At 40.2% G+C, this 22,351-nt stretch overlaps 2 protein-coding genes and 1 long non-coding RNA gene across 5 annotated transcripts in view; 2 read left to right on the top strand and 1 right to left on the bottom strand.

Annotated features, from left to right (window-relative positions):
- Positions 1 to 68: 68 nt before the first annotated feature.
- On the top strand, positions 69 to 5,676 carry LOC113803818 (histone-lysine N-methyltransferase PRDM9-like). 3 transcript variants are annotated; one of them, XM_070142989.1, is made up of 9 exons: positions 69 to 279; positions 1,269 to 1,432; positions 1,510 to 1,719; positions 2,577 to 2,865; positions 3,032 to 3,105; positions 3,227 to 3,430; positions 3,578 to 3,741; positions 3,852 to 3,952; positions 4,442 to 5,676. In XM_070142989.1, the coding sequence occupies exons 4-9, from the start codon at positions 2,580 to 2,582 to the stop codon at positions 5,536 to 5,538; spliced, it is 1,926 nt and encodes a 641-aa protein (XP_069999090.1). In that variant the 5' UTR covers positions 69 to 279; positions 1,269 to 1,432; positions 1,510 to 1,719; positions 2,577 to 2,579; the 3' UTR covers positions 5,539 to 5,676. The 3 variants fall into 3 exon arrangements, with proteins under 3 accessions (XP_069999090.1, XP_069999091.1, XP_069999089.1); XM_070142988.1 differs by having other exon boundaries at positions 70 to 279; positions 1,288 to 1,432; positions 1,527 to 1,719; XM_070142990.1 differs by lacking the exons at positions 1,269 to 1,432; positions 1,510 to 1,719.
- A 1,365-nt stretch (positions 5,677 to 7,041) lies between these two features.
- LOC113805796 (uncharacterized) lies at positions 7,042 to 9,979 on the bottom strand. Its single transcript, XR_003475719.2, has 3 exons — positions 9,520 to 9,979; positions 9,287 to 9,389; positions 7,042 to 9,170 (listed from the first exon to the last, which is right to left on the bottom strand). It is a non-coding gene; the product is annotated as an uncharacterized lncRNA (long non-coding RNA).
- Positions 9,980 to 11,108: 1,129 nt separating this feature from the next.
- The window catches only part of LOC113805815 (zinc finger protein 585A-like), a 12,060-nt gene continuing 817 nt past the window's right edge, over positions 11,109 to 22,351 (top strand). Inside the window, exons 1-13 of the mRNA XM_070143293.1 lie at positions 11,109 to 11,338; positions 13,647 to 13,791; positions 13,886 to 14,078; positions 14,943 to 15,231; positions 15,395 to 15,468; positions 15,596 to 15,799; positions 15,947 to 16,110; positions 16,221 to 16,321; positions 16,886 to 17,691; positions 19,953 to 20,186; positions 20,338 to 20,501; positions 20,623 to 20,723; positions 21,549 to 22,351. The exon at positions 21,549 to 22,351 is cut by the window's right edge and continues 817 nt beyond it. Coding sequence (XP_069999394.1) covers positions 11,224 to 11,338; positions 13,647 to 13,791; positions 13,886 to 14,078; positions 14,943 to 15,231; positions 15,395 to 15,468; positions 15,596 to 15,799; positions 15,947 to 16,110; positions 16,221 to 16,321; positions 16,886 to 17,691; positions 19,953 to 20,186; positions 20,338 to 20,501; positions 20,623 to 20,723; positions 21,549 to 22,351 — 3,393 coding nt within the window. The 5' untranslated portion in view covers positions 11,109 to 11,223. The remainder of the gene's footprint in view (positions 11,339 to 13,646; positions 13,792 to 13,885; positions 14,079 to 14,942; positions 15,232 to 15,394; positions 15,469 to 15,595; positions 15,800 to 15,946; positions 16,111 to 16,220; positions 16,322 to 16,885; positions 17,692 to 19,952; positions 20,187 to 20,337; positions 20,502 to 20,622; positions 20,724 to 21,548) is intronic.

Below are 22,351 nucleotides of genomic sequence, written 5' to 3'. Positions count from 1 at the left end.
TGCTATAATTCATGAGTATGACGAAAACAAAACGTCATGATGACGTCACGGCCCCACGCAGCACGAGGCTCCAAGTGAATCGGCTCAGTCCGAGCCTTGGCATCCGTTGATCCTTTCGACATTGGGTTCAGGGAACATTTAGATTTATCGGCCGCATGAGTGCGATGGCTGAGGACGTAAACCAACTGTTTTCGACGGAAGAATGACTCTCCTTCCCGGAGATCGAGAAGAATCGCTTCGAGAATATCCTGAGAAACTACAAAGCGATGAAAGACTTCGGTGAGTTGTGTCGCTTCGAATGTGCATTTCACTTCCATCGGATATTTATCGGAAACGGATTATTTTCTTAAGTGAGGCCGTAGAGATGTGCCAATTCTTAAAAGAAAATATGGGTATCCACTGAAAAGGAAATTATCCCCTAAAACTCTGTTTGAACCCCTCTAGGTCTGGCTTGCCTCCCCCCCCCCCCCCAAGGACAAACTCACACGATAATTTTTGCCTTAATTCCCTGGCCGTAGCTTAATGCTCCCAAAATAGCAGAAACTGTTTGCGCTCATGTGATAATCATTAAAACGCTAATAGCAACAGGGGAATAAACAAGCCGTGTGCAAAATGCTTGTCATTTGCATGGACTCAAGCCCAATGCCCCTTTTGTTACCAAGGTCCACGAGACCTGCGGGGCGGCAACGGAAGGCCACCGCCAGGCCAGACTCACGACTCCCATTCTCCGACTCGGGCATTCTGGCAAGATGGAGCTCCGAGTGGCTGTTCGATCATTGACAGATGGCGCATCGCCAGGGAGGTCTACGATCTCCATCTTTGTAGAAAATAAGAGGTGGTGTGTTGGGTTTTGTTGGAGTGCCGAGAGGCAGAAGAGTTTGTGAAAAAGGAAATTGTAGAGAGTACAGTTAAGAGAAGGATAAGGAAACACAAAATCTCGAAGGCTTTTAGCGTCCATGTAAGACTCGTTGGTTACCTACGGAAGCGGAGGGTTAGCAAATACATTGCCTGGAAAAGCGTAACTGTGAATATATGTGGTATTTATATAATTATTGTTTTCCATTCATATGAACACATATCCCCTTCCCCACACAAAAATTATGCGCAGACATCCAAATATACATCTGAAACGCGCGCTTGCCCTTATGGAAAATGCAGACTCCTAAACAGGCACATTACAATCACGGTATTACCAAAATGCTTCACTGGATCCTGGGATTTCCTTCATCACCGGCTCATACACATTTCCCCTCCAAAATCTCTTAAAGAACTGCGGCGCACTTTCAGGATTGGACCCCAAGCTCCCGGAGTTCGTTTTGCAACGACAGAGGAAGCGATGCAACGGGTTTGTCGCGCCCACAGCCAGGCTAGCTCGAGTCCTCGACTACGATGGAGACGACGAGTGGACGCCTGAGAAGGAGAGATCTAGCAGGTAGGGCGATGATTCCACTAGGCATAAGGAATGAGAATGCATGTACAGTGCTTTTGCTGGAAGTTAATATAATGGAGGTTAATTGTTGTTGCAGGTATGCAAGCAAAAGTGGAAGCGTGGGCGGTGGAAGAAGAGGCGGTCATAAGAGGAAGGCAGAGTGGAGTGCTCCAGCTTGGGCCAGAAGGAGTGAGAACTACGATGATGCGCCACTCAGTGTAGACCAAGTAGATGTTATACCGTTGTGGACTCCAGCCAAGTTGGTGGCAGGTGCAAAGGGCACTGCCAAGGTTTGTCTTCGTGCCTTTGTCTATGTGTTTGCTTGATGTCCTCCCTTTTTTATCCAGATTCCGTGTCCGCTTCTGTTTTTGTCTGGGCATAGAAATGCAGGAGTCCTGGAACATAGTTTTTAAGCATGGGTTGTGCAGACTACGGCAGATATTGTCTATTTGGCAAGTGTGCCACGAGCACTAAAATAAAGCGAATGTTGGATACCGTATGGCAATGGATTTGCATCCGCCATTTGTCTGGTGTTGATTATCTCTCTAAGGAGTGATTGGTGTGGGTGTGAGTGCCTACAGTTATGTCTGGGTGCTGGAGATCGACGGGGACAGCCCGGCTCCCCCGACGGCTAAGGCCTAGGTAGGCCTGTTTGCTTGCTGTTGTGGTCTTGCTCTGCTAGAGGATCAGTGAGTGCTGATCTAAGCCCGGGCGCCGGAGCTGAAGTAGTGCTAAGCTGTGTCAGCTACCGGAAGCGAGGGGAGCCTGCTGTCCAATAAGCGAGCCGGGAGCTGTCCGTTCTCATCCAATCATTAGTGTTCGAGAGGCAGCTGACGTGAGGTGCTGAGGACGCAGCTGATGGACCTTGACCTAACCTGGTGGAAGTATGCCACGCTGCAGGTTTCGGGTGTTGGCTACAACCGTACGTTTGCGTATGCATGGGCCAAAGGCACTCTTCTCCAAGTCACTTTTTCTGAGAAAGTCCATCATAACTCGATTTTGTAACTTCTCATGTAGAATTCAGTTTATTTAGGAGTGATATGAATTTTTTATTGACTAATTGCAGCATCGCCAAGCTGTCATCCTATTATATCTATGCTTTATTACAAATGAAAAAATGTTCTTTGAAAATTGTTTAATCTTCCAGATAATGCCAATAACAGTCGACAGGTCAAGTGGAGATTCCGCTGCAGAAAATGTTAAGCCAGAGGACAAGGGGATCTTTCCCGGTCCCATGTCACACTTGGCAACAGATACAGAGATGGAAACAGTGAAAGAGCTTCCAGCTGAGACTAAAACACTTGGTGTAGGATCAGATGAAGAGGGCCGGGGAAACAGCTGTTTTTCAGGAGAGTCCAAGACGCGGTACCCAAGACGTAGTAGCAGAAGGAAGCTGTTTTATGAAGAGAACGTTACTAAAGATGATGATTTTATTTGTAAGAAAAAGCGTTTGTTACATCTTCATAGGTGTCGTTGCGTGTATTTCATAATCTTGAATTATTTTCATTTCATCACTTTATAAAATTGTATATGATAGTTGTACACTTAGGATTGTACTTGAGGTAGATAGATTCAGATACCATGAATTCTATTTGTTTGCAGATTGCGCAGACTGTGAAGAAGAGAAAGAGGGAGAGTGTCCGTACCATCCATTGTTCCTAATTCTGGATAACCCCGTAAGAATGAAAATTTAACTGGTGTGAAAATTTAACTAGTCACAAGCATAACTGATGATGATCATAGACACATGCACACATTTTCAAATAGCGTTATCATCCCAATGGTATGTTTGGGCAGGTTGTTCGAGACGGCAGCGAGAAAGATCGTGCTCGCCTCACAGCCCCTTGGCCCCTCACTGTGTACGACTCGAAAGTGAAGGGGGCAGCAAAAGGCGTGTGGACCAATGCTCATCTCCCAGCCCATCTTGTGTTTGGTCCGTATGAGGGCCGTGTCCTATCTGGCCATCCGGAAGCCGGCAAAGAATCTGGCTATGGGCGGAAGGTTAGTGTATTCTGTGGCGTAAAACATATCAGATAAATGTATTGCAGAATGATTTTTCAGCGGTTTTCTACAAACCACCAAATATTTTAAGAGGAAATCCACTTACGCAAATAGTTGAAAAGTTCTTCACCTTCCTGTACTTTCCAGATTCGAGGTGCTGGAACAAGGAATACATGCATTGATGCTGTAGACAGTGCAGTTAGTAACTGGATGCGTTACGTCAACTGTTCAAGGACTGACGCTGAGACTAACCTATCTGTATTTCAGTACAAGGGGCAGATCTACTACAAGACGGACTCTGCAATTAGCAGGTCAGTATAATTCAGTAGTGAAGTCAACTTTTCCTGACCATACACCTGTCATAACGTGCTTATTGATATTTAAAGATACAGACAAACAAGGCCAAACTAATTGTGAACAGGGGGAGCGAGCTGATGTGCTGGTACGGAGACGATTTCGGGAAGGATCTTGGTCTATCGAGAGAGCCATCCAAGTGGAAATCAGCGAAGAAAGACGCAATAGGTGCGCAAATACGTTTCAAAACCTTATTTCCCATTCTGAAGGGAAAGTGTATTCAGAAATTGTTGCAATAAATTTGAGATGATATAGATTAATATTGTAAGAATAAATAATCCGTAACTAAGCTTGCTATACTTCCAACGTGTGTGTGTGTGTGAGCATGTGCATGTGCATAAGTGCATTAGATGTATGTACATATGTATGTCTGCACATCTATTACATCAATGTATTCAAACATGTACACACACATACACACACACACACATGTGTGTGTGTGTGTGTATATATACATAGACATTTGCATGCACTCGTGTGTGTGTGTGTATTTGTATGTATATTTATTATATATATACATTTATTTATATATATATCTGTGAATTTAATATGTATGTGAATATGTACATATACATATAATGATGGTTTAACTGCTGTCAGTTCATCTATTTTCTTTGATAATGTATGCACTTTCCCCATGTCTGGATTCTGTTCCAGATCGACAGTGCGAATGGTCTGGCTTAGTCTACACCTCGAAAGATCTAATGCGTCCCCTAAAAGTGTTCAGAAAGCATATTCGCACTTACACGCCGCCAACATGCTCCACGCGAGGAACCAGCAGCAGTAGTGGCTCAACCAAACAATCTTTGCGAGAAGAGGCGCCGCAGATCCCGGAAAAGGCGTCTCATGAGACGCTGTGTTCGCCAGCATGTGATGAATATAATACTGAGTGTTCGCAGTGTGATTACAAGTGTGAATCTGCTGATATCCTAAATAAACATGTGTTAATACACAGTGGAAAAGAACTGTTGGAGTGTTCAGAGAGTAGGAAAAGATTTGCTGACAGTGATAAGTTGAAGGAAACCCAAAAAATAGAATCAGGAGAAAGGCCGTTCGAGCGTTCCGAGTCTGGGAAAAGGTTTAAAGAAAATGGTGATCTGAAGAAACACCAGAGGATTCACTCAGGTGAAAAGCCGTTCAAGTGTTCCGAGTGTGGAAAAAGATTTAGTGAAAGTGGTTCTCTGAAGAAACACCAGAGGATTCACTCAGGAGAAAAGCCGTTCGAGTGTTCCGAGTGTGGCAAAAGGTTTAGTCAAAGTGGTCATCTGAAGAAACACCAGAGGATTCACTCAGGAGAAAAGCCGTTCGAGTGTTCCGAGTGTGGCAAAAGGTTTAGTCAAAGTGGTCATCTGAAGACACACCAGAGGTTTCACTCAGGAGAAAAGCCGTTCAAGTGTTCCGAGTGTGGAAAAAGATTTAGTGAAAGTGGTTCTCTGAAGAAACACCAGAGGATTCACTCAGGAGAAAAGCCGTTCGAGTGTTCCGAGTGTGGAAAAAGATTTAGTGAAAGTGGTTCTCTGAAGAAACACCAGAGGATTCACTCAGGAGATAAGCCGTTCGAGTGTTCCGAGTGTGGCAAAAGGTTTAGTCAAAGTGGTCATCTGAAGAAACACCAGAGGATTCACTCAAGAGAAAAGCCGTTCGAGTGTTCTGAGTGTGGAAAAAGGTTTAATCAAAGTGGTCATCTGAAGACACACCAGAGGATTCACTCAGGAGAAAAGTCGTTCGAGTGTTCTGTGTGGAAAAAGGTTTAATCAAAGTGGTCATCTGAAGGCACACCAGAGGATTCACTCAGGAGAAAAGCCGTACGAGTGTTCCGAGTGTGGAAAAAGATTTAGTGAAAGTGGTTCTCTGAAGAAACACCAAAAGATTCACTTAGGAAAAAAGCCGTTCGAATGTTCCGAGTGTGGAAAAAGATTTAGTGAAAGTGGTTCTCTGAAGAAACACCAGAGGATTCACTCAGGAGAAAAGCCGTTCGAGTGTTCCGAGTGTGGAAAAAATTTAGTGCAAGTGGTTCTCTGAAGAAACACCAGAGGATTCACTCAGGAGAAAAGCCGTTCTAGTGTTCCGAATGTGGAAAAGGGTTTAATGCAAGTGGTAATCTAAAAACACACCAGAAGGTCCACAGAGTGCGCTGAATTATTTGTCTCACCTGTACATTTTGCTTTAAATGTGAGGCTAAGATATAAAAGGACAGGGAAACATTTTGATATTTTTTTTATTTTGTTTACACCAAATGAAGGCCTCCGCTGACTAGTTTACTTTACCCAGTACGACTATCTGAAAACCTTACTTATACTTTTTATTCAATCCTCAATGGTAGAGGGATTTTTATTAAGGAATTTGGTGCATATCAATAAAAAAACGAAAGCAATTCTTGAGCAAGTTTGTTACTTATTTCCTATTTTTTGTCTCCAAAAGGATTGATTTATATAATATATATACATACGATATATAATATTTAATCCTACAGATTCGTTTTAACTTAAATAATACTAATACTTAAATAATAATAAGTTTTGATGTCCAGGAATTTTGGCGGGAAATCTTTGATCGTGACGTCATACTCGAGCACCTTTGAAGCTCAGACCTTTCAAGCACAACAAAAGATTCAACTTTACTATGAAATTTGATAATTTCTTGAACTGTAATATCTAGAGATCATTGTGCAATATGTCTCGTGGAATCAATGGGTATGGCGAAAATGCATTATGTCACGGCTTGAAACTAGCCGTTTAATCTTGAATAAGTTACCGAAACCACGTAAAAAATGCTTTGAAAATGAAGAGGGATCCGTCAGCGACGGCTTTAGATGACGTTAAAGCAATTATAATATTGATGATAATGATAATAATGATAAGGATAGTTATAAGAAGAATAACAGTGATAGAGGTAACATCACTATCACCATTATTATTATTGTTAGTGTCATCATTATTATCTTCATCATTACAATTACCATTTTCTTTTTCCTCTCGCATTTCTTTGTGCTTTCTCCCTTTCTATCTCTATCTCCCTCCTTCCCTCTCTCTATGCACACTCCCTCATTACAACACCCTTCTTCCCTCTCTCACTCTTTATCTCCTTCCCTCCCCCTCTCTCACACACTACCCCTCCTCCCTTGTTCTCCATCTCTTGGGTATCCCCCACATTTCTTACCTTTTCTCCTCCCCTCCTATCAACCTTTCAACCTCGCCTCCCCTTTCGCCACAACAAACAAGCATAACTTTGCATATTTGCTTTTCCTTACTCCCGCTCACTCACTCGAGACTCGCCTCATCAATTTGCCTTGCTTCATCCTCGTTTATCGGTTTCAACTCTTCCTCTTTCCGTCTTGTTTCAGTGATCCTGTCTTATTTTTATCATTTTTTATCTTTTATTCATGATTTTTATTTTTTTGTGGCTGACTGGGTCTATGGTATCTCTTTTTTCTCATTTTCCATTAGATTTTGCTCTCCTTTCCCCCTCCTTGTGCCACCTCTTTCTCGTTTCGTTTTCTCTCTCTCTGACTGCCTGTCTGTCTTTCTATCTGTCCATGTGTGTGTGTTTGTGTGTGTGAGTATTAAAGGCTCTAAATCCTCCTATATGGATTTATTGAATTACTGGTGGCGGTAGAGATACACTGATGTAGCTGTGCACTTTTATTTAAGAACACTAGTATGAAAGGAACGCGATACGGCTCTTGGTGCTTGTGTCCGGCCTACACGCCAACGAGGTGGTACGGCCGACTACGGGCAAGCTCGCCGAGAGTATGAGAATGAGAGCTTGGGTCAAGCAAGCAAAGTTAAAAGAAAAGAGGTCGGCCACCCTTATATTCTGACCAGTGGGCGCAAGAGGGCGCGAACGGACCACGTGGTCCAACCACGCGGTGAGGACCCGGTCCATGTGGCATGCTATGCACTATGCTATATCACTAGGCACCTACGATATAGCATACTGCATAGCATGCTACGTGGTCCGGGTCCGCGCCGCGTGGCATGCTATGCAGTATGCTATAGTGAGTCTGTCCTTCACTCTCTGTATATTCTCTCTCTCTCTCTATCTGTATATTTGTCTGTAACTAATAGCTTGCATTTTTAATTTTATATAAAACGATATATCATACCTTTCAAATCATTAAACTGCATTCTAGTGTTGCCATATTACTACTGTGCAATGATTGAAAAAAAATATAGAAGTATAGAACGACTCAACTAAGACTTTGAATGAGAACGTTTTATTACCAGGACGTTTAGAGACAATAATAGTGAAAATTTGACAGCGCCCCTTGCAGCTGCCACTGACTTGGCAGGAGTCGACAGCGACATATACTTGCAGTAGGTTTGTTAAGATTTTGCGAGGTCCAACCCTATGAATGGTATTACATACGGATATGCATATATTTAGACGTGCATATCAACCGTTCAGATTGACACATAAATGTATATCTATCAGATAGACAAATATGCATTGATTTCTGTGTATATGCATGTCTGAATATGCCCTTTGCAGCTGCCACCAACTTGGCTGGAGTCCACAACGGTATAGCATCTACTTGGTCGTAGTTTCACACTCCTGGCCCAAGCTGGAGCACTCCACTCTGCCTTCCTCTTGTGACCGCCTCTTCTTCCACCGCACACGCTTCCCTTTGCTTGCATACCTGCACTTTATCTCTCCATAATCATGAAATTCCAACCACCTCCTCCAGTACCTTCCAGTAGATAATGGTATAGTGTAACACAGAGCAGTATGTTGGCCGACAATATATCTTGTATTTATGTGATTAAATTTATGTGTGGTATTAAAGAATGCTACATTTTCCTTAATCTTGGAAATGGCATAAAAGGTGCATTGTCACGGGGACAAAACGTTTAGTTGGAAGTCTCACGGCGCAGCCTGCAACAGGGATCACCTGAAGGGAAGCACAAATATAATTGGTTGTCCGGTCGATTTAATTACATACTTTAAAGTGTTTGTTAAAATTTAGAACAATGCACACACTCGAAAAAAAAATATATATATATACAATAAATATAAATACACATATATCGAAAGTTATAAAGATAGATATAGAGATAGATCTAGACAAAAATATATTGATAGTCATTGCCATGATTTGAAATTTTACAACACGAGGAAAACAATGAAAAACATGGATCTAAAACAGATAACTGATACATGATATTGGTTCAATATATATGCGGCAGCAAGACAAGAAATGCGTCTTCATTTATCAGCACTTTCCGTCTCGAACATTGTAGCCCCCAGTATCTCCAACTACAGAATACGTCACACTGTGGGGCCACCAGTACAATGTGTCAGCACTGCCTGCAGCAATAAGGGCTTCAAGAATAGTCTCTTGGATTCTTGCACACGGTTTAATCCTTTCTTGGAGGAGACATTCGAGCTGCAAACAAATAGATACCATTGCTATGTACTGAAATGCAGCTCACCTAATATACAAATAATTTCAAAATGGCTAACATAAATAGCAAATTCAATACACAAACATAAAATACGTACATCGTATCCCAAAGCGGGTAACACTGACACTTCACATCACCACAGGCACGTCACGGCACGACAGGTACATCTCAGGACAGCTAGACAGCCTGCACCCTTGCATCTATGCGAGACAATTCCGCTTATGTAAAACATATCAGGTATCAGCACTTGACATAGATTACACCTACATGGAAATAATGGCACATCACTATTCTTATAAAGGCAAATACAGTATACTAATAAACACCAACCAATGCGATGATCACGTGAGGGTAGAAAATCACTCTGCAAGGCAGCAAGCCCAACGCCAGCGCTCTTTCCCAGACTACACCGAAGTCCTTGGGGTTACCACTGTGACTGCAACAATCCTTTAGCACTTTAACTGCCAGCTCTTCCCCAGAAATACTGGCGTTATACAAGAATGTCAAAGCACAAACGCAATTTCCATGAGCGTGTCAGTCAACAAAAAAACCTGTTCGAGCTGGTGGTGGCGCCTTGCCCAGGCTCTCCCAGCCAATCATAACACAGATTATAGGAAGACCAATCAGAACTAAGCGCTGCTCGTGCGTGAACCAATCAGCTTCAAGGATGGGAAACATTTGTACAAATGGGCTATTATCAATAATTAGTCAATGCATATTTAAATCCCATTCTTACTGTCAATATATCTCTTGATATCAGTGATCGACTCAAACCTCAACCTTCCGGTATAACCATATTCTTTCTTAATTACAGATGCTGCAAGGGGCGGGGCTACTTGTTGCCTGGGTAAATTTGGCGGGAAAACGCGGTAACGTCTTGGCCATATCACATATTTCAACTTATTTCACTGGATAAACAGGATATCTGACTCATAATGACAAATATAAATTCATTCACTTCTACATCAGCCTATACACACATACGTTTCACATAACATAGTCCACATATTAAGATATTTCAAATAAAAAATGCCAGCAGCAAAAAAAATGAAACAAAATTAGAACCGTTTTCTATAATAAATCATACGAATAATCGTATAATCAAAGAAAATTTAATCACTGGAAACTTACAACAAAATTCAAACTCGCAATATTCTACAAAGATAATATTACACGAATCAAACGATGCATTTAATTACTGCCTCACAAATCTATTTCTGTGACACTGCCTACTAAGACTTCCATTAAAAAGTGAGATTGCATCATTTACAACAGTAAAGAATAAATAAATAAATAAAAAAAAACAAATAAATATATAAATGAAAATAGTGAGGTTAACCATTAATCTGTCTTTACTTTTACTTTGATAGGTTGAATTATGTGAAATATTTACACAGTAATCGCGTTTCTGATAAATACATTGTCTTTAACATAAATCTGAAATTCAAGAATGACCAAAGAAAGTCTGGAAAATATAAATCAAAGACTAATGTGCTACGAAGTCTTCAGCTAGGCTGCCCGTGTCTCACGCCTTGATATATTTTTGATAGCATTGAGCTCTCTTTGTCCTCTTACAGATGTAATTTGTAATTTCCTATATGTTTTTTTCCCTCTGAGAACAGCAAATATCAATGCTAATACCAGTTGAAGTAATGACTTCCTTGAAAGCGATCCTGAACGCAATGACTTTTGGCGGGAAATCTTTAGGTGGATTCTCGCGAACGCATTGGTCGTGACGTCATGCCCATGTAGCTCAGAGGCTTAATCTTCAACAACAACAAAAATCAAGGCGTATCTTATGATTGAGGGGCCTTCTTTGCCTACTCGCTTAATTTACCTATATCAAAAGATGATACGCTGTAATTATCAATGCTATAATTCATGAGTATGACGAAAACAAAACGTCATGATGACGTCACGGCCCCACGCAGCACGAGGCTCCAAGTGAATCGGCTCAGTCCGAGCCTCGGCATCCGTTGATCCTTTCGACATTGGGTTCAGGGAACATTTAGACTTCTCGGCCGCATAAGTGCGATGGCTGAGGACGTAAACCAACTGTTTTCGACGGCAGAATGGCTCTCCTTCCCGGAGATCGAGAAGAATCGCTTCGAGAATATCCTGAGAAACTACAAAGCGATGAAAGACTTCGGTGAGTTGTGTCGCTTCGAATGTGCATTTCACTTCCATGGGATATTTGCCGGAAACGGATTATTTTCTTAAGTGAGGCCGTAGAGATGTGCCAATTCTTAAAAGAAAATATGGGTATCCACTGAAAAGGAAATTACTCCCTAAAACTCTGTTTGAACCCCTCTAGGTCTGGCTTGCCTCCCCCCCCCCCCAAGGACAAACTCACACGATAATTTTTGCCTTAATTCCCTGGCCGTAGCTTAATGCTCCCAAATTAGCAGAAACTGTTTGCGCTCATGTGATAATCATTAATACGCTAATAGCAACAGGGAATAAACAAGCCGTGTGCAAAATGCTTGTCAATTGCATGGACTCAACCCCGACGCCCCTTTTGTTACCAACAAAGACTAAATACGAAAGACCGTAAAGTCAAGCAAAATCCTGTGAGTAATGCGGCGTCGTCGCAACAGATGGCGTTAGTGAGCATCTCGTGACGTCATCTCATACCGTCTGTTTGTTTACATAGAAGCGCGAAAATTGGAATGGCAGTTCCGACAATGCCAGGAAAGTCTTATCCTTGCTCTGCTAGTAAAAAGCAAAAAGAAGAGAATAAACAACTTATATTTCAGATTTTTGGCCGAGGAAAAAGAAAGGTTTGTAATATTTATGTTTTTTTAGATATAAGCTAAGATATGTGATGTTTAGATTGACATAAGCAAGATATAAATTGGATCACGAGAAATTATTTTGATTGGTAAAGGTGTCAAGTCATGACGCCCGTCTGAAAAAGTAGAGGCCATAATTCTACTTAATATTATAGTGCAAGCCTTAATCTACAATTTGTCTTAAGCTGACGGTAGATTTGACATCAATAGAGTGAAAAAATTGTGTCAGGTTGATTTTGAGATAGATTATAGTTATCACCCAAATCAACATATATATCGATTGAACAATGCTCATTACTTTGTAGATCTGTATAGTAGGAACAAACAGAAATATAGAAAAAGTAAAATAAGTTCAAACCTGTTAATGAGGAAATTAATCTCAAAATCATGCGGTCGCATTGCGAAGAATTGAAATAAAAATGTGTATTTCGGCCATTTATTTGTAAAGGTTTTGCTATTATTCTAATAAAGATATTGTAATAATTTTCTTTAATTTATCATACTCAGTTTCTATGTATTGATGCATGTTTTGCAATATCATATACATTATATGTCACTAATGTTATGTGACTGTAGGCCTATAAGTTCATTGTGCCACGTGGTTTAATGTGTCCTGTATATGGCATGTTGTATACGCCGTATGTGTGTCGTGCATGTATGAACTACCAATTTACAGTTGTTAACCGGCCCTAAATTGCCGAATGGGTAGCTTCGGGCTGGGAGGGGCGAAAGAATTATATGAAGAAATTAAATGCTACTACAAAGTCATGATACGATATGAGTTTATATATATATATATATGAATTTATATATATATATTTATTTATTTCTTAGTAAATAAGCTATTCGCAACCCCCTCTGAATAAGTCTGAACTGACCAAGAACATGAACCCGAGTGAGCACACCCCCACTGAACGACGTCGGATGTTTAGTTGGGCGTCGAGTCAACGGATGGCGCTGGTAGACGACCGGGGAGCTCACATTTTTTAGAATGCGTTAGATAGCATGTTTCCTGTCTTTCGTAGATAGTCTTTGGTTACCAAGGTCCACGGGACCTGCGGGGCGGCAACGGAAGGCCACCGCCAGGCCAGACTCACGACTCCCATTCTCCGACTCGGGCATTCTGGCAAGATGGAGGACCGAGTGGCTGTTCGATCATTGACAGATGGCGCATCGCCAGGGAGGTCTACGAGCTCCATCTTTGTAGAAAATAAGTGGTGTGTTGGGTTTTGTTGGAGTGCCAAGAGGCAGAAGAGTTTGTGAAAAAAGGAAATTGTAGAGAGTACAGCTAAGAGAAGGATAAGGAAACACAAAATCTCGAAGGCTTTTAGCGTCCATGTAAGACTCGTTGGTTACCTACGGAAGCGGAGGGTTAGCAAATACATTGCCTGGAAAAGCGTAGCTGTGAATATGTGGTATTTATATAATTATTATGTTCCATTCATTTGTATACATACCCCCTTTCCCACACAAAAACTTATGCGCAGACATCCACATATACATCTGAAATGCGCGCATGCGCTTGTGCATAATGTAAAAACTCCTAAACACGCTCATTACAATCACGGTATTACCAAAATGCTTCACTGGATCCTGGGATTTCCTTCATCACCGGCTCATACACATTTATTCAAAATCTCTTAAACAACTGCAGCGCACTTTCAGGACTGGACCCCAAGCTCCCGGAGTTCGTCCTGCGACAACAGAGGAAGCGATGCAACGGGTTTGTCGCGCCCACAGCCAGGCCAGCTCGAGTCCTCGACTATGATGGAGACGACGAGTGGACGCCCGAGAAGGAGCGATCTAGCAGGTAGGGCGACGACTCCAGTTTGCATAGTGAATGAGGATGCATGTACAGTGCTTTTGCTGGAAGCTAATATAATGGAGGTTAATTGTTGTTGCAGGTATGCAAGCAAAAGTGGAAGCGTAGGCGGTGGAAGAAGAGGCGGTCATAAGGGGAAGGCAGAGTGGAGTGCTCCAGCTTGGGCCAGAAGGAGTGAGAACTACGATGATGCGCCACTCAGTGTAGACCAAGTAGATGTTATACCGTTGTGGACTCCAGCCAAGTTGGTGGCAGGTGCAAAGGGCACTGCCAAGGTTTGTCTTCGTGCCTTTGTCTATGTGTTTGCTTGATGTCCTCCCTTTTTTTATCCAGATTCCGTGTCCGCTTCTGTTTTTGTCAGGGCATAGAAATGCAGGAGTCCTGGAACATAGTTTTTAAGCATGGGTTGTGCAAACCACGGCAGATATTGTCTATTTGGCAAGTGTGCCACGAGCAATAAAGTAAAGCGAATGTTGGATACCCGTATGGCAATGGATTTGCATCCGCCATTTGTCTGGTGTCGATCATCTCTCTAAGGAGTGTTTGGTGTGGGTGTGAGTGCCTACAGGTATGTCTGGGTGCTGGAGATCGACGGGGAGAGCCGGGGCGGCTCCCCCGACGGCTAAGGCCTAGGTAGGCCTGTTTGCTTGCTGTTGTGGTCTTGCTCTGCTGGAGGATGAGTGAGTGCTGATCTCAGTCCGGGCGCCGGGGCTGAAGTAGTGCTAAGCTGTGTCAGCTACCGGAAGCGAGGGGAACCTGCTGTCCAATGAGCGAGCCGGGAGTTGTCCGTTCTCATCCAATCATCAGTGTTCGAGAGGCAGCTGACGTGAGGTGCTGAGGACGCAGCTGATGGACCTCGACCTAACCTGGGGGAAGTATGCCACGCTGCAGGTTTCGGGGGTTGGCTACAACCATACGTTTACGTATGCATGGGCCAAAGACACTCTTCTCCAAGTCACTTTTTCTGAGAAAGTCCATCGTAACTCAATTTTGTAACTTCTCGTGTAGAACTATGTTTATTTAGGAGTGATATGAATTTTTATTGACTATTTGCAGCGTCGCCAAGCTGAGTCATCCTAATATATCTATGCTTTATTACAAATAAAAAAATGTTCTTTGAAAATTGTTTAATCTTCCAGATAATGCTAGCAACAGTCGACAAGTCAAGTGGAGCTTCTGCTGCAGAAAATGTTAAGCCAGAGGACAAAGGGATCTTTCCCGGTCCCATGTCACACTTGGCAACAGATACAGAGATGGAAACAGTGAAAGAGCTTCCAGCTGAGACTAAAACGCTTGGTGTAGGATCAGATGAAGAGGACCGGGGAAACAGCTATTTTTCAGGAGAGTCCAAGACGCGGTACCCAAGACGTAGTAGCAGAAGGGAGCTGTTTTATGAAGAGAACGTTACTAAAGATGATGATTTTATTTGTAAGAAAAAGCGTTTGTTACATCTTCATAGGTGTCGTTGCGTGTATTTCATAATCTTGAATTATTTTCATTTCATCACTTTATAAAATTGTATATGATAGTTGTACACTTAGGATTGTACATGTAGATAGATTCAGATACCATGAATTCTATTTGTTTGCAGATTGCGCAGACTGTGAAGAAGAGAAAGAGGGAGAGTGTCCGTACCACCCATTGTTCCTTATTTTGGATAACCCCGTAAGAATGAAAATTTAACTGGTGTGAAAATTTAACTAGTCACAAGCATAACTGATGATGATCATAGACACATGCACACGCACACATTTTCAAATAGCGTTATCATCCCAATGGAATGTTTGGACAGGTTGTTCGAGACGGCAGCGAGAAAGATCGTGCTCGCCTCACAGCCCCTTGGCCCCTCACTGTGTACGACTCGAAAATGAAGGGGGCAGCAAAAGGCGTGTGGACCAATGCTCATCTCCCAGCCCATCTTGTGTTTGGTCCGTATGAGGGCCGTGTCTTATCTGGCCATCCGGAAGCCGGCAAAGAATCTGGCTATGGGTGGAAGGTTAGTGTATTCTGTAGCGTAAAACATACCAGATAAATGTATTGCAGAATGATTTTTCAGCGGTTTTCTACAAACCACCAAATATTTGAAGAGGAAATCCACTTATGCAAATAGTTGAAAAGTTCTTCACCTTCCTGTACTTTCCAGATTCGAGGTGCTGGAACAGGGAATACATGCATTGATGCTGTAGACAGTGCAATTAGTAACTGGATGTGTTACGTCAACTGTTCAAGGACTGAAGCTGAGACCAACCTATCTGTATTTCAGTACAAGGGGCAAATCTACTACAAGACGGACTCTGCAATTAACAGGTCAGTATAATTCAATAGTGAAGTCAACTTTTCCTGACCATACACCTGTCATAACGTGCTTATTGATATTTAGAGATACAGACAAACAAGGCCAAACTAATTGTGAACAGGGGGAGCGAGCTGATGTGCTGGTACGGAGACGATTACGGGAAGGATCTTGGTCTATCGAGAGAGCCATCCAAGTGGAAATCAGCGAAGAAAGATGTAAAAGGTGCGCAAATACTAGTTGTTTCAAAACTTAATTTTCCATTCTGAAGGGAAAATTGTTGAAATGCATTTGAGATGATATAAATTGATATTGTAAGGATAAAATAGTCTAGCTAAGATTTTTATTATTCCAATGTGTGTGTGAGCATGTGCATGTGTATAAGTGTATTTGATATATGTACATATATGTATGTCTGCACATCTATTACATCAACGTATTCGAATATGCATATATATATATATATATATACGTATATATATACAATATATATACATATACATATGAATATATGCATATATATATATACATACATACATATTTGCATGCACTCGTATATGTGTATGTATATATATATATATATATATATGTATAATATATAGATACATTTATGTATATATATAGTGTTTATATAAATGTGTATATATATATATATATATATATATATATATATATAATATGTATGTGAATATATATACATATACATATAATGATGGTTTAACTGCTGTCAATTCATCTATTTTCTCATAGAGTGTATACAGTTTTCCCATGTGTGAATTCTTTTTTCAGATCGACAGTGCGAATGGTGTGGCTTAGTCTACAGCTCGAAAGATTATCTGACGCGTCACCGAAAAGTGTGCAGAAAGCGTATTCACACTTACACGCCGCCAACGTGCTCCACGCGAGGAACCAGCAGCAGTAGTGGCTCAACCAAACAATCTTTGCGAGAAGAGGCGCCGCAGTTCCCGGAAAAGGCGTCTCATGAGACGCTGCATTCGCCAGCATGTGATGAATATAATACTGAGTGTTCGCAGTGTGGTTACAAGTGTGAATCTGCTGATATCCTAAATCAACATGTGTTAATACACAGTGGAAAAGAACTGTTGGAGTGTTCAGAGAGTAGGAAAAGATTTGCTGACAGTGATAAGTTGAAGGAAACCCAAAGAATTAAATCAGGAGAAAGGCCGTTCGAGTGTTGCGAGTGTGGGGAAAGGTTTATTCATTGTGGTCATATGAAGAGACACCAGATGATTCACTCAGGAGAAAAGCCGTTCGAGTGTTCCGAATGTGGAAAAAGGTTTAATCGAAGTGATAATCTGATGAAACACCAGAGGATTCACTCAGGAGAAAAGCCGTTCGAGTGTCCCGAGTGTGGAAAAAGGTTTAGTGAAAGTGGTTCTCGGAAGACACACCAGAGGATTCATTCAAAAGAAAAGTCGTTCGAGTGTTCGGAGTGTGGAAAAAGGTTTAAACAAAGTGGTTGTCTGAAGACACACCAGAGGATTCACTCAGGAGAAAAGCCGTTCGAGTGTTCCGAGTGTGGAAAAAGGTTTAATCAAAGTGGTAATCTGAAAACACACCAGAAGAGCCACAGAGTGCGCTGAATTATTTGTCTCACTTGTATATTTTGCTTTAGATGTTAGACTAAAATATAAAAGGACAGGGAAATATTTTTTTATTTATTTTTATTTCTATTTTGTGTACACCAAATAAAGGCCTCATTTGATGTTTTACTTATTTTACTTTACCCAGTACGACTTTCTGAAAACCTTACTTATACTTTTTATTCAATCGTCAATGGTAGAGGGATTGTTAGTAATGAATTTGGTGAATACCAATAAAAAACGAAAGCGCCAATTCTTGAGCTAGTTTGTTACTTATTTCATATTTTTTGTCTTCTAAAGGATTGATTTATATGTATATATACATACGATATATAATATTTAATCCTACAGATACGTTTTAACTGAACCAAATATTAATACTAGTCCTGAATATGATAAGTTTTGATATCCATGATTTTTGGCGGGAAATCTTTGATCGTGACGTCATACTCAATTTCCTCTGAAGCTCAAACCTTTCAAGCACAAGAAAAGATCAAACTTTTGCTATAGAATTGAATGATTTCTTTAATTTCCCTTATCTAGAGACCACTGTGCAATATTTCTCGTGGAATTTGTGAGTATGGAGAAAATGCATAACGTCATGGCTTAAAACTGGCTGTTTGATCATGAATAAGTTACGGAAGGCTTGTTAAAAAATAGTTTGAAAATGGAGAGGGGTCCGTCAGTGACGACTTTAGATTACGTTAGAGCAATATGATTTTGATAATTATCATATTGATGATTATGATCAAGATAACTATAACAATAATGAATATAACAGTGAGAAAGGTAATATTATTATCACTATTATTATCATTATGAATTTTATTGTTATCATTATCATTATATTCAATAATTTTCTTCGTATTATTATATCCATATCATTATTATCATTATCCTTACCATTACCATTTTTAATTCCATCGAAATTAATAGAAATTATGATGATTATAATAATGATAGTAAGGGTGATGATGATGATGGTCATGCTTCAGATAAACTAGAACAGTCAGGAAGATACAAGTAATAGATAAAAAAAAAAAAGAAAAAAAAAAAAATGCACTCCACATACCCGATTTAAGTAGCTTGTAGTCTGAAGTCCCAGGTCACATATATCATTGCAATGCATCCGAAAAGAAAATTGCATACAGAGAAAAGGAAATCAAAGGCGACAGTGTGGTCCTGGCTGACTTCACCCTTTTCAAATGTGTAGATGTACGTGTGTGTGCGTCTGTGTGCCTGTAGGTGTGCGTGCATAGGTAATGTATATACATATGCATACACACACACACACACTCACACACACACATATATACATATACATACATATAAATATATATATATATATATATATATATATATATATATATATATATATATTTACACATATATATATATATATATATATATATATATATATATATATATTTACACATATATATGTATATATATATATATATGTGTGTGTGTGTGTGTGTGTGTGTGTGTGTGTGTGTGTCTGTGTGTGTGGGTGTGTGTACACATACATGTATATGCATATGTATATGTGTATATACATACATATATGTGTGTGTGCGCGCGTGTGTGTGTGTTTGTATGTGTGTGTGCGTGGGTGGGTGTATGTGTTTGTGTGTATATATATTATGTATGCATGCATAGAAATATGTATGTAAATATATGTATACATGTGTGTTTGTGTGTTTGTGTATATATGTGTGTGGGGATATGTATGTTTATTTACCTATGGATATATATATATATATATATATATATATATATATATATATATATATATGTGTGTGTGTGTGTGTGTGTGTGTGTGTGTGTGTGTGTGTGTGTGTGTGTGTGTGTGTTTATATGTGTGTATGTATGTATGTATATGTGCAAATACATATACGTATGTTTATATATTGATAGATGAATAGACCTGTACAAATAAGTATATATATGTATATATATATATATATATATATATATATATATATATATATATATATATATATATATATATATAAACTCCACATGCCATTTTTGACGACATACGATATGCACTTTTTCAAGAAAGGAGTGTCCACTCTTTCCCATTTTCCTATTCTCCTATTCTGGAGATAATCATATATTCGTTGAGAGCCACAAACTAGGAAAGGTTCCGAACCACTGGTTTAGATCCATTTGGTTTGATTGAAAATTTAATTTGTCACAAACATAATTGGTGACCATACACACATGCACACGCACACATTTTCAAATAGCGTTATCATCCCAATGGTATGTTTGGACAGGTTGTTCGAGACGGCAGCGAGAAAGATCGTGCTCGCCTCACAGCCCCTTGGCCCCTCACTGTGTACGACTCGAAAGTGAAGGGGGCAGGAAAAGGCGTGTGGACCAATGCTCATCTCCCAGCCCATCTTGTGTTTGGTCCGTATGAGGGCCGTGTCCTATCTGGCCATCCGGATGCCGGCAAAGAATCTGGCTATGGGTGGAAGGTTAGTGTATTCTGTGGCGTAAAACATATGATATCAGATGGATGTACTACAGAATGATTTTTTGTGGTTTTCTACAAACCACCAAATATTTTAAGATAAAATCTATTGACGCAAATAGTTGAAAATTTCTTCACCTTCCTGTACTTTCCAGATTCGAGGTGCTGGAACAAGGAATACATGCATTGATGCTGTAGACAGTGCAGTTAGTAACTGGATGCGTTATGTCAACTGTTCAAGGACTGAAGCTGAGACCAACCTGTCTGTATTTCAGTACAAGGGGCAGATCTACTACAAGACGGACTCTGCAATTAGCAGGTCAGTATAATTCAGTAGTGAAGTCAACTTTTCCTGACCATACACCTGTCATAACGTGCTTATTGATATTTAAAGATACAGACAAACAAGGGCAAAATAATGCCAAAATAATTGTGAACAGGGGTAGCGAGTTGATGTGCTGGTACGGAGACGATTTCGGGAAGGATCTTGGTCTATCGAGAGAGTCGTCCAAGTGGAAACCAGCGAAGAGAGATGTAAAAGGTGCGCAAATATAAGTTGTTTCAAAACCGATTTTCCCATTCTGAAGGGAAAGTGTATTCAGAAATTGTTGGAATGCATTTAAGATTATAAAAATTGATATTGTAAGGATAAAATAATGTATTAGACGTATGAACATATGTATGTCTGCACTTCTAGTACATCATTGTATTCAAATATGCACACACACACACACACATATACATATATACATAGATATATATATGTATATATGTACATACATACACATTTGCATACACTCGTGTGTGTCTGTGTGTGTGTGTGTATAATATGTATATATGTATGAATATAATATGTATGTGAATATATGCATACACATATGATGGTTTTAACTGTTGTCAATTCATCTATTTTCTCTGAGTGTATACACTCTCCTTCAGATCGGCAGTGCGAATGGTGTGGCTTAGTCTATAGATCTAATATTTGTGTGAGCACGTGAATGTGTATAAGTGTATTAGATGTGTACATATGTATGCCTCCACATCTATTACATCTATATCAATATAGATATAGATAGATCAATATATTCAAATATGCACACACACACTCATATACTATATACATATATGTACATATATGATATATATATATATATATATATATATATATATATATATATATATATTTATATATACGTATACATACATACACATTTGCATGCACTCGTATATATATATATATATATATATATATATATATATGTATATATATTATATATACACATTTATGTATGCATATATATGTATATGTGTATATATTTATTTTCTCTTGAGTGTATACACTTCCCATCTCTGAATTATTTTTCAGATCGACAGTGCGAATGGTGTGGCTTAGTCTACAGCTCGAAAGATTATCTGACGCGTCACCTAAAAGTGTGCAGAAAGCGTATTCGCACTTACACGCCGCCAACGTGCTCCACGCGAGGAACCAGCAGCAGTAGTGGCTCAACCAAACAATCTTTGCGAGAAGAGGCGCCGCAGTTCCCGGAAAAGGCGTCTCATGAGACGCCAGCATCTGATGAATCGCAGTGTGATTACAAGTGTGAATCTGCTGATATCCTAAGTCAACATGTGTTAATACACAGTGGAAAAGAACTGTTGGAGTGTTCAGAGAGTAGGAAAAGATTTGCTGACAGTGATAAGTTGAAGGAAACCCAAAGAATTGAATCAGGAGAAAGGCCGTTCGAGCGTTCCGAGTCTGGAAAAAGGTTTAAAGAAAATGGTGATCTGAAGAAACACCAGAGGATTCACTCAGGAGAAAAGCCGTTCAAGTGTTCCGAGTGTGGAAAAAGGTTTAGTCAAAGTGGTCATCTGAAGACACACCAGAGGATTCACTCAGGAGAAAAGTCGTTCGAGTGTTCCGAGTGTGGAAAAAGGTTTAATCAAAGTGGTCATCTGAAGACACACCAGAGGATTCACTCAGAAGAAAAGCCGTTCGAGTGTTCCGAGTGTGGAAAAAAGTTTAATCGAAGTGGTAATTGGAAGACACACCAGATGATTCACTCAGGAGAAAAGCCGTTCGAGTGTTCCGAGTGTGGAAAAAGGTTTAATGAAAGTGGTCATCTGAGGAGACACCAGAGGATTCACTCAGGAGAAAAGCCGTTCGAGTGT

This window comes from Penaeus vannamei, chromosome 30 (assembly GCF_042767895.1).
Source record: "Penaeus vannamei isolate JL-2024 chromosome 30, ASM4276789v1, whole genome shotgun sequence".
Classification (NCBI taxonomy): domain Eukaryota; kingdom Metazoa; phylum Arthropoda; class Malacostraca; order Decapoda; family Penaeidae; genus Penaeus; species Penaeus vannamei.
Note: the sequence above shows the minus strand (reverse complement) of the source record. Positions and strands in the feature narration are given on the sequence as shown.

Bases quoted from the DNA above. Each gene is read 5' to 3' on its own strand.
- LOC113803818 (XM_070142988.1), top strand. The intron at 1,433-1,526 runs GTAGGGCGATGA...TTGTTGTTGCAG, and splicing joins GAGAAGGAGAGATCTAGCAG to GTATGCAAGCAAAAGTGGAA. The intron at 1,720-2,576 runs GTTTGTCTTCGT...TTAATCTTCCAG, and splicing joins GTGCAAAGGGCACTGCCAAG to ATAATGCCAATAACAGTCGA.